General features: G+C 43.2%; 1 protein-coding gene across 5 annotated transcripts in view; it reads left to right on the top strand.

The window, feature by feature from the left end:
• Window positions 1–12,583, top strand: part of EHMT2 (euchromatic histone lysine methyltransferase 2) — a 220,706-nt gene that overhangs the window by 147,320 nt on the left and 60,803 nt on the right. For all 5 annotated transcript variants that reach the window (XM_069237196.1, XM_069237195.1, XM_069237194.1 and 2 more), the window contains one exon: window positions 3,163–3,338. In XM_069237196.1, coding sequence (XP_069093297.1) covers window positions 3,163–3,338 — 176 coding nt within the window. The remainder of the gene's footprint in view (window positions 1–3,162; window positions 3,339–12,583) is intronic.

The raw sequence follows: 12,583 nt of genomic DNA, 5'->3' as shown, positions 1-12,583 counted from the left end.
ATGGATTTATTAATACATGCTCACAGCTGAGAGGTGCCCCCTGAAAACATACGAACTACTACTGTGCTGGTCGACTGGTTCTGACCAGCCTGCCCCCACAGATGTTTCTGACCCCCGTTGAGGAGAGCCCATTCTCTCTCTGGCGGCCAGGAACAAAGCCTGCTTTAGCAGAGGGTGTTATACACCCCTTCCAACAGGATGACCTGTAAAATAGCATTACAAGGCAGGGATTTCCAAGAGCCTGCCGCCTTTAGTTATTCCCACCACCCTGACTAAGGCCCATTTGGCACTTGGACAGGCGGGAAAATTATAATTCAGAGGGGCATCCTCTGGCTAGTTCCACCCCTGTGGTGGGCTACCTGATGTGGATGTGAAATTTAAATGTCTGCCATCTTGATAATAGCAGCAAAAAAAACTCTGGGACAGGGTTATGCCCACTTCCCACAGGAAGTGGGTATATAGGGGCGCAGTGACCCCAGGGGTAAGTAGCCCATTGACTACTACCAATCATTCCACTAATGCCCCTAAATCTAGTACTTAGGTGAGCTGCAGCAACCAGGAAATCATATCCTGCCAATCTGAAAGAAGAAGATGGACACTGAAGAGTTGCAAAAGCAAGAACAGAAGACCAGACACTGACTTGGTGCCAACTCTGCCGGCCTGCCGGCTGTCCTCGACAATTGAGCCAAAGACGACTAGTTGTGCAGCTGCTTGTGCCCCCAAAAGTCTGGCGGGACTGCTAGTCTTCACTCAAGATCCAGAGACTCCTGTAGAGTAGCAGAGCTGCTCCCATGCATCCTGCAAGCACCCCAGAAGAATGAGGACTCTGGACTGCCAAAAAACATACACCGGAAAGCACTACTGCACCGTGGGCCAACGGTGCCAGCAAGGTTCCCAGATCCGAAGCCCGCCCCCCTTCGGTTTGACACTTGTGGACTTCCCGCCACCTGCAGCCTCTTTGCGCAGGCCCTCTCTACTATGAGTGCCCCCAGTGACAAAATCCCGCTCCGCACCCAGCCACCCTGGCCCTAGGAGAAGAGGACCAAAGGTGTTCCTAAGTCCCAGAGCATCGTGAGACCTGAGCTCACTTGTTGGCTCAGCCAGAATGGTACCCCAGTCCCAGCTTGTAGCCTCTTTTTGACCAGACTGATCCCCATTTATTTCAACGGGGCACCAATCGCTGAATTGCACCTTTGCACCCAGCTGCCTTCGTGCTGCCCGAGGTGACCTGTTGGTGCTGTCTTGGACCCTGCCCCCCCTTGAGTCCGGAAGATTGGTCCTGTCAGTCACTGTAAAGTACCTGTATGCCGTATATGCCTTTCTTCCATAGGATAAAATTACCGCTTCAGGGATTGCACTGATGATTTTTCAAACCTTTGAAAATTCAGAACATATAACATACTTAATTGATAGTGATGGTCTTGGTGCCTCAAATTATATAAAGATAAGTGTTATTTTTATAAATTGGTGTGGATCTCCATATTGAGTCATGTGTATCATTTATTGACTGTATATGCCGCAGATGGCTAACACTCACCTTTGATTAGCCTAAGCTGCTCGACCATCCTACTGCAATTAGAGCACTCAGGATTTTTAAAGAAAACCCAGTCCACTACTAAGGGGATACCTAGTCTCCTTACACAGTATACATCATTTGGGTATACTATATAAAGAGCCAACTTTTTACAGTCCGCTACAGAACATCCAAGGTAAATGATGCAGATCCCACAATTTGAGCCCAGAAATTCTGGGACTCCTGATCCGGTTTCAACACTGGGCTCATTGCCAAGGCAGATGATAGTGCCACTCTACATGTGACAGTGTAGCTCAGGATGTCCTCTCTGTATTTGAAACATCCATCTAAAATACTGTGAGACATTTAACAAACATACGGGACAGCTGCACTCCTTTTCATATGCAGAACAGCATATGTAATCTCTTTCTCTTGAGAGAAAGAAGTAATAATCAAAAGCAAATAGCAGATGTAGAAGAGCAACATAGATTTAGAATGGGTAAGCTGTGGTAAAGAAGAGGCATGGAAGTAGACTGAAAAGGTTACAGAATTCAAATTAAAGACAAAGATGTGTGGGCATATTTTCTCCTTAAAGAAGCTTGAACATGTTAGTAGTTAGTAATAACTGAATCGTGACTTCTTAAGCAGGAATTCATTGACTTGATAACAACGTAGTAATGCAAAATGAAGACCTTGTGGTAGTTGTACACAAAATGATTCACTTAATATTTTAGTTCTTGTGATTATTGTACTTGTCATCGAAACATCATGTGCGGTAACTCAAAACCTTTAACAATTGCTGGGTTGCTTCATCTGGCCAGGGAGCGGGGATTGCACCACACTCTTTAGAAACAACCGCCCATGGCAAGCGAATCAGCATAATGACATTTGGATCTGTCTGGCTTTAGGGTGGTGACATTGGTCCCGACCAGCCTTTGAGTGGGAACCTGAAACGTGGAATACTGGTTCAGTGACCACTCTTATTTCCATTTTTTTTGCATGCACATTTAAACTGAGACCTGGGCAGTGCACCACTGTGTCGCCTTGGTAGTATGTCTGCATCTTGGGCTGCTGAATATTGCCTTTTGGCCGTGTGTGATTCTGCTCTTTAAAATCATGTCGGAGTTGATTCTGCTGTAATGCATAGTTGATTGGATCGCTGATGTTCATGGAAATCTTTGTAAGTTTAATCATGGCTGATGATCACTGTCCTTATATTCAGGTTGTAAATCTCTTCATGTTGCTTGTGCACTCTAACCTACCCTAGGAGATTGCACCCCTAGAAGAGTACTTAAAGTGAGCTATTTTTTTCATTGTCTGTTTTTCTCTTTCTCCAACTTTCTGTTCTCCTCCTATTTGGTGGTTCCTTGTTGTTTACTCTATTTCATCTTCATTCTCTTTCCCTTTTGACTCATTTCATCTGCATCAGTTCTTCTTTTTTGTATGTTCGATTTGATTCTAACTCCCTGCTGATCTTGCCATTTTTTCATCACCCTATCTTGTCTGATGTTTTCTTTATCCTATTTTCTATTTCCATTGTGAATGTTTTTACTTTCCTCCAACCACGATCCTTTTCCCTCCATGGTTGACTTTCTTCCCTGCCCTTTTCTTTCATTCCTTTACAATTGGATACCTGTTGTATCTTGCAGGACGGCGAGGTATACTGCATTGATGCCCGCTATTATGGGAATGTGAGTCGTTTCATCAACCACCTGTGTGACCCCAACCTGATTCCTGTGCGTGTCTTTATGCTGCACCAGGACCTGCGCTTTCCCCGCATCGCATTTTTCAGTAGTCGTGACATAAAGATTGGTGAAGAACTGGGGTAAGTATCCTGTCAGGTGTAGGGTGTTGTGCTATAGGTGCAAGAGGAGTTGCGATTAGAGCAGTGAGCTGGGTTGGAGTAATTAGTGAGGGGGTATTCTGCCATTGGGTAGAGTGGGCTTCCGTGCTGTAAAAAATATGCAAAGATTGTATAGGTAAGGGTAACCAACTGTAGTGGTAAAATTGATCAGGGTCATTTTATCATCAGTTGATAGTATCTGACCTTACCACAAGTTGTGTATCACCTGCATAGGACTGACGTGACAGATCCCATCCCTGTATGATCATAAGAAGTGGAGCATATAATTATTTAAGGTGGGAAGCACAATCCTTATGAGACCATTCAAACCAAATTATCTAGGGTTGAGTAAAAAATAATTTAACAACGTCTGAAGGATTCCTCCTGCTCCCATAGAATATCTGAGGAGCAGCATACGCTAGCAGTACAAAATGGGTTATTTTAGGCTCTCCTGCGCTGGATCTTTCAGAGATTTGCATGCTTCATGCTTGAATTATTCTTTGTTGTCAGATTTGTGAACCTTTTAGTAAATATATGTTTGGTGGCATGTGTAGCTGCAGATACACATGCTTTGCATACAATAATAAAAACGGGGTGTAATATGAGGAAATGGCGCTCAAAGTACTAGTCTGCCAGTATAATTATTGGGGAAACCCCACAAGGGAAACACCCAACCCTCAGAGGTCCTAAACCTCACACTAATAATACATTGCACAATGGGGTGACCCCTAGAAAAACACTGATAACAAATATTTACACAACTCGTAATGTAAAGATGATACTATCCATCAAAGTCTCCTCAAGTACATAAATGTAATAAAGTAACCCAAAACAGTATTATGAGTATAGAACAAAGGGAAGAAAACTGTAACATCAGTAGTCCATGATTATTCAAATTAACAGATTACAACCAACTTTCGGTTACGCTTATTAAAGCAATTAGTCCACGGTATTTGATGAAAAATGTTTAATTTTTGAGCGATCTTTGATCCAAATTGTTCATATGTCCAAATTCAAGCCACATTCTGGTTACAAGACGTTCAAGCCAACACGTGTTTCGTCTTTGGGAATGAATAACATCCCTAAACGACTTCTTCAGGGCTAAAAAGTCATAGATAACACATATGAGTAATGGCCAATATGCTCAATCGTCAAATAACATATAAGTGCACCCAAGTGTGCATGCATAACCCAAAGGGAGAGATTCATTACCTAAAAAGTGTATTACGTACCCCAAAAAGCACAATGTATAGTATATCTACAAAAGGAAAAGGATAAACCTCACATGTAGAACAAATAAAGTAAATAGTCTATACCCTTAACAAAAAAATGTTTCTTTTTGTATACGTCACCACTGAACTGCCTTTAAACCACATAACACCACTAGTGCAACAATCCACATGCATTTAAATTATAGTGTACACCAAACACCAAACAGAACCAAGATTTCAATTAGGTTACTGTACCTTACAGATCCAAAAATAATCGAGAAATAAAATGTAGATTCAGCAATAATAAATTGTCCTATAGACTACTTCAACATCTGATATTTCAACTGCTGTCAAGAAAAACCCACAATAAATATCAGCATAAAATAAGTCAACACATGGGTTTCATCATCAACTACACATACTACATGTATCCACCATATCCAAAATAAACAGAATGTAATAAGAAAACGCTTATTATTAATAAAATTAATCAATATAGACTTAATAGTCTCTGAAAATCCATGACGATCTAATTTGAAATATACCACCTACTAAAAATCAAATAAATGTCCCATCAATCAGTTAACATGCTCAAAATCTTATACTCAAGTCTACCGAGAACACTTACGTCTCAATTTCGAATTGTCAGCAAAATTAAAGAATCACCGGCATCTTCCGTCTCCTGTTTCATGAACGTCTAGCGAGTACGCTGACGTCGCGCGTATCGACCCGGAAGTTAAATACACTTCAGGGTTGGTAATACACTATTCCAGAAGAAAGGGAATAGACATGGAAATCGGACTAATCACATAAACGATCCGATTTCACACACTTCAAAATGCCTACATTCCACTAATAATGAAAGACTAACGATAGTATAAATGAATAAATACACCCCTTATATAGTAAAAAAGAAAGAAGAAAAAGAGGATTCGCTATAACAAATTTCCAGAAATCTCCATAATGACCTTTTATAACAACTACATAAATCATATATAGCAGCACACGTTGATTAACAACAATAAATAATATGTGATTACTATATGGAACCAAAGGAAATAAAAAACAAATCAATAATAGTAACCCCACTATTATTAAAGGAATAGACAAATGAGAATTTTGGCTCAGCACTCATATACACTTGATAATGTTAACAAATAGAAATATTATATAGTACATTGAATATTACATATAAACTAATATATAAACAGTCAAAATTTTTTATAATTAATCACCCAAAAAGAACTCTAGTTCCCTATCAGTATTAAGACCAGTTTCAACAGTCCTAAGTCTCATTATCCATAGTGCCTCCTGTTGGCGTAAATATAACTCTCTATTGCCACCTCTTGGGTTGCGTACAATGTGTTCCAGACCAAAAAATGTAAACCTCTTTTGAACTCCTTGTGTAGAACATGAGACCATATGGGTCACCAAGGGATATCTCATATCCTCATTTTTAAGTGCCCGCATGTGTTCGCTTATTCTAATTTTAAGTGGTCGTATGGTGCTGCCCACATAGATTTTTGAACATTTACATCGTATTATATACACAACATGATTGGAATTGCAATCCATAGTAGAACGTATTAAATGTGATTTGCCCTCATGATGGTATTCTTTCAACCTATGACAGGCCCAGCGACACACTCCACATACGCCACATCTGTAGAAACCAACTTCTTTTTGAGATAACCAAGTTGTTTTAGGAGGGATAGTCGTGAAGCTGGGACTTAAAAGAGTTCTCAACGTTTTACCCCTACGAAAGGATGTCTTAATTGGCCCTAATGCGATATCCTTAAATATTGGGTCCTGTGAAAGTAATTTCCAATGTTTGAACATAAATTTTTGTAAAATAAGGGATGCATCAGTATATTCAGTGATAAACCTAACTGTATCACATGCCTCTTTAGACTTATTACGTTCTATAAGTTCTAATGTTGTATTTCTATCTACATTATAGTCCGCCGTCTGGTGTTGGGTCGGAGTGTTACAAGTTTTTTTTCGAAGAAGTCTTTTCGAGTCACGAGACCGAGGGACTCCTCCTCCTTTGTTTCCATTGCGCATGGGCGTCGACTCCATCTTAGATTGTTTTTTTTCCGCCATCGGGTTCGGACGTGTTCCTTTTCGCTCCGGGTTTCGGGATGGAAAGATAGTCATAACTTCGGAAAACTACGTCGGTATTGTTTCGTTCGGTATCAGGTTAGATAGAATCGACACCGAATCGTGAAGAGCTCCGGTAGCCCTTCGGGGTAATTTCGATCCCCCGTCGGGGCCTGGTCGGCCCGACCGCGTGGAACATCGACACTGATGGAACAGACCCCGTTCCGATTCTGTCCTAAATGCCACAATAAATATCCATATACAGACCAACATTTGGTCTGCAACTTGTGCCTGTCGCCCGAGCACAAGGAAGAAACGTGTGAGGCCTGTCGTGCGTTTCGGTCCCGAAAGACGCTCCGTGACCGAAGAGCCAGAAGGTTGCAGATGGCGTCCACGCCGACAGGACAAAGAGGGTTCGAGGAACAAGGAGAAGAAGAGGAAGCCTTCTCCATCCATGAATCGGACTCGGAAGAATTCGACGTCGAAGAAACCGTGAGTAAGACGTCGAAACAAGCACCACACAAGAAAACAGACAAGGCCCAGGGGACGCCACTGCCAACAGGCCATGGCTCAACCCATAAAGTAGGTGACCGTCCATCGGCACCAAAAAAGGGCGAACTAGTGCCGCGATCGTCCGACTCGGGTCGAGACACAGGCACGCAGCAATCTCGGGACCGAGAAAGTGCTGCCGAAAAGGGTCGACGCCGAGACAGCGGAACCGAAGCTGCTCGACGCAGAGACAGCGGCACCGAGGATGATCGACGCCGAGAAAGCTCGACTCCCAAAAAGAGAAAATTCTCCTCGGAGCCGAAAACAAGCAAAGACACCGTTTCGGTGCCAAAACGACCAGCAACCGAACCGACTGCCAGCTCGTATTCAGAGGAACAATCACTGTCCTCTCAAATGTGCAAGCACAGATTTGAAGAAGAGTTACAGACCACTGACGTAGACCACACACAAAAGCGGATCTTCATACAGAGTGGGAGAGGGAAGATCAGCACTCTTCCCCCAATCAGGAGAAAAAGGAGACTCGAGTTCCAAACACAAGAACAAACACCACAGGCAAAAGTGGTGAAGAAAGTAACTCCACCACCCTCTCCTCCACCTGTAACTCATACATCACCGGCACAGACTCCGTCACATTCACCAGCTCATACCACCATGAGCCAAGATGACCAGGACGCTTGGGATCTATATGACGCCCCAGTATCAGACAATAGTCCTGAGTCGTACCCTACCAAGCCCTCACCACCTGAGGACAGCACAGCGTATGCACAGGTGGTAGCTAGGGCAGCAGAGTTCCATAACGTGTCGTTACACTCAGAACCTGTCGAGGATGACTTCCTTTTCAACACCCTCTCATCCACCCATAGCACCTATCAAAGCCTGCCTATGCTTCCGGGAATGCTAAGGCACGCAAAACAGATCTTCAAAGAACCTGTCAAAAGCAGAGCGATAACTCCAAGGGTGGAGAAAAAATATAAAGCACCGCCCACGGACCCTGCTTTTATCACATCACAACTGCCACCAGATTCAGTTGTAGTAGGGGCAGCTCGCAAAAGAGCCAACTCGCACACATCAGGCGACGCACCACCTCCGGACAAAGAAAGCCGCAAGTTCGACGCAGCTGGAAAAAGGGTTGCAGTACAAGCTGCAAACCAGTGGCGCATCGCGAACTCTCAGGCGCTCCTAGCGCGATATGATAGAGCCCATTGGGACGAGATGCAGCATCTCATCGAGCATCTACCCAAAGAATTTCAAAAACGGGCAAAACAAGTAGTTGAGGAGGGACAGAATATCTCCAATAACCAAATACGCTCCTCTATGGATGCAGCGGATACAGCTGCAAGAACAATAAATACTGCGGTAACCATAAGAAGGCACGCATGGTTGCGCACATCCGGCTTTAAACCTGAGATACAACAGGCGGTGCTCAATATGCCGTTCAATGAACAACAATTGTTTGGACCCGAAGTGGACACGGCAATTGAGAAATTGAAAAAGGACACTGACACAGCCAAGGCCATGGGCCACTCTATTCCCCGCAGGGCAGAGGCACTTTCGGCACATTTCGAAAAACAACCTACAGAGGGGGGTTTCGGGGTCAAGCCACACAAGCCAGCACCTCACAATCAACACCGTCTACCTACCAGGGACAGTACCAAAGGGGAGGCTTTCGGGGCCAGTACAGAGGGGGACAATTCCCTAGAAACCGGGGAAAATTTCAAAGTCCAAAAACCCCTACAACCAAACAGTGACTCACAAGTCACTCAACCCCTTCACACAACACCAGTGGGGGGAAGACTAAGCCAGTTTTACAAATCTTGGAAGGAGATAACAACAGACACTTGGGTCTTAGCAATTATCCAACATGGTTATTGCATAGAATTTCTCCAACTCCCTCCAAATGTCCCACCAAAAACACAAAATATGTCAAAACAGCATTTAGACCTTCTGGAACTAGAAGTTCAGGCATTCATGCAAAAGGACGCAATAGAATTTGTACCACGTACACAAAGGAACACAGGAGTTTACTCACTGTACTTTCTAATACCAAAAAAAGACAAAACACTGAGATCAATCCTAGATCTCAGAACACTAAACACCTACATCAAATCGGAACACTTTTACATGGTCACGCTACAAGACGTATTACCACTGCTAAAACAACAAGAATACATGACAACCCTAGATCTAAAGGACGCGTATTTCCACATACCGATACATCCCTCGCACAGGAAATACCTAAGGTTCGTATTCAAGGGGATACATTACCAATTCAAGGTGTTGCCGTTCGGTATAACGACCGCATCAAGAGTATTTACAAAATGCCTAGCAGTAGTAGCTGCACATATCAGAAGGCAGCAAATACATGTGTTCCCGTACCTAGACGATTGGCTAATCAAGACCAACTCGCTAACAAAGTGTTCACACCACACAGATTATGTCATACAAACCCTCTACAAACTCAGCTTCTCCATCAACTATGCAAAATCACACATTCTGCCGTGCAAAACACAGCAGTACTTAGGAGCAACAATCAACACAACAAAGGGGATAGCCACTCCAAGTCCACAAAGGGTTCAAAATTTTTTCAAGGTTATACAAGCCATGTATCCAACACAAAAAATATATGCAAAGATGGTATTAAAACTCCTAGGCATGATGTCCTCATGCATAGCCATTGTCCCAAACGCAAGATTGCACATGAGGCCCTTACAACAGTGCCTAGCATCACAATGGTCACATGCACAGGGTCACCTTCTAGATCTGGTGTTGATAGACCTCCAAACATACATCTCGCTTCTATGGTGGAACAGTATAAATTTAAACAAAGGGCGGCCTTTCCAAGACCCAGTGCCACAATACGTGATAACAACAGATGCCTCCATGACAGGGTGGGGAGCACACCTCAATCAACACAGCATCCAAGGACAATGGGACGTACATCAAACAAAGTTGCATATAAATCACCTCGAGTTGCTAGCAGTATTCCTAGCGTTGAAAGCATTTCAACCCATCATAACCCACAAATACATTCTTGTCAAAACAGACAACATGACAACAATGTATTATCTAAACAAACAGGGGGGAACACACTCGACACAGCTGTGCCTCCTGGCACAAAAGATATGGCAATGGGCAATTCACAACCACATTCGCCTAATAGCACAGTTTATTCCAGGGATCCAGAATCAGCTAGCAGACAATCTCTCTCGAGATCACCAACAAGTCCACGAATGGGAGATTCACCCCCAAATTCTAAACACTTACTTCCAAATTTGGGGAACACCTAAAATAGACCTATTTGCAACAAAAGAGAACGCAAAATGCCAAAACTTCGCATCCAGGTACCCACACAGGCAGTCTCAAGGCAATGCTCTATGGATGAATTGGTCAGGGATATTTGCGTACGCTTTTCCCCCTCTCCTTCCATATCTAGTAAACAAATTGAGTCAAAACAAACTCAAACTCATACTAATAGCACCAACATGGGCAAGACAACCTTGGTACACAACACTACTAGACTTGTCAGTAGTACCCCATGTCAAGCTACCCAACAGGCCAGATCTGTTAACACAACACAAACAACAGATCAGGCATCCAAACCCAGCATCGCTGAATCTAGCAATCTGGCTCCTGAAATCCTAGAATTCGGACATTTAAACCTCACCCAAGAATGTATGGAGGTCATAAAACAAGCTAGAAGACCATCCACTAGACACTGCTATGCAAGTAAATGGAAAATATTTGTTTGCTACTGCCATAATAATCAAGTTCAACCATTACATGCATCTCCAAAGGATGTAGTAGGATACTTACTACATTTACAGAAATCAAATCTGGCCTTCTCTTCCATAAAGATACACCTCGCAGCAATATCTGCATACCTGCAGATTACCCATTCAACTTCACTATTTAGGATACCTGTCATTAAAGCGTTTATGGAAGGCCTAAAAAGAATTATACCACCAAGAACACCACCTGTTCCTTCATGGAACCTCAACATCGTCTTAACAAGACTCATGGGTCCACCTTTCGAACCCATGCATTCTTGCGAAATGCAATTCTTAACATGGAAGGTTGCATTTCTCATTGCCATTACATCTCTAAGAAGAGTAAGTGAAATTCAGGCGTTTACTATACAAGAACCTTTTATTCAAAATACACAAAAATAAGGTAGTTCTAAGAACCAATCCTAAATTTTTACCAAAAGTTATTTCACCGTTCCACTTAAATCAAACAGTAGAACTACCAGTGTTCTTCCCACAGCCAGACTCAGTAGCTGAAAGGGCACTACACACATTAGACATCAGAAGAGCACTAATGTACTACATTGACAGAACAAAACTAATTAGGAAAACAAAACAACTGTTTATTGCATTTCAAAAACCTCATACAGGAAACCCAATATCAAAACCGGGTATAGCCAGATGGATAGTTAAGTGCATCCAAACCTGCTACCTTAAAGCAAAGAGAGAGCTGCCCATTACACCAAAGGCACACTCAACCAGAAAGAAAGGCGCTACCATGGCCTTCCTAGGAAATATTCCAATGAACGAAATATGTAAGGCAGCCACATGGTCTACGCCTCACACATTTACTGTGTAGACGTGCTATCCGCACAACAAGCCACAGTAGGTCAAGCCGTACTAAGAACTTTATTTCAAACTACTTCCACTCCTACAGGCTGAGCCACCGCTTTTGGGGAGATAACTGCTTACTAGTCTATGCAAAGCATGTGTATCTGCAGCTACACATGCCACCGAACGGAAAATGTCACTTACCCAGTGTACATCTGTTCGTGGCATTAGTCGCTGCAGATTCACATGCGGCCACCCGCCTCCCCGGGAGCCTGTAGCCGTTTGGAAGTAATCTTCAACATTTGTACATTTGTAAATATATTACTTAAACTTTAATTTGTACATACTTATTCATTCCATTGCATGGGCACTATTACTAACATACACAACTCCTACCTCACCCTCTGCGGGGAAAACAATCTAAGATGGAGTCGACGCCCATGCGCTATGGAAACAAAGGAGGAGGAGTCCCTCGGTCTCGTGACTCGAAAAGACTTCTTCGAAGAAAAACAACTTGTAACACTCCGACCCAACACCAGACGGCGGACTATGCAAAGCATGTGAATCTGCAGCGACTAATGCCACGAACAGATGTACACTGGGTAAGTGACATTTTCCATATGTGTGTGTGTGTATGTGTGTGTGTGTATATATGTTCGGTGGCATGTGTAGCTGCAGATACACATGCTGTGCATAGTCTGCCGTCTGGTGTTGGGCTCGGAGTGTTACAAGTTGTTTTTCTTCGAAGAAGTCTTTTGAGTCACGAGACCGAGGGACTCCTCCCCTTTCGATTCCATTGCGCATGGGCGTCGACTCCATCTTAGATTGTTTT

This window comes from Pleurodeles waltl, chromosome 6 (genome assembly GCF_031143425.1).
Source record: "Pleurodeles waltl isolate 20211129_DDA chromosome 6, aPleWal1.hap1.20221129, whole genome shotgun sequence".
Taxonomy (NCBI): Eukaryota; Metazoa; Chordata; class Amphibia; order Caudata; family Salamandridae; genus Pleurodeles; species Pleurodeles waltl.
The sequence above is the reverse complement of the archived record's forward strand: the minus strand, read 5'-3'. Positions and strand labels throughout refer to the sequence as shown.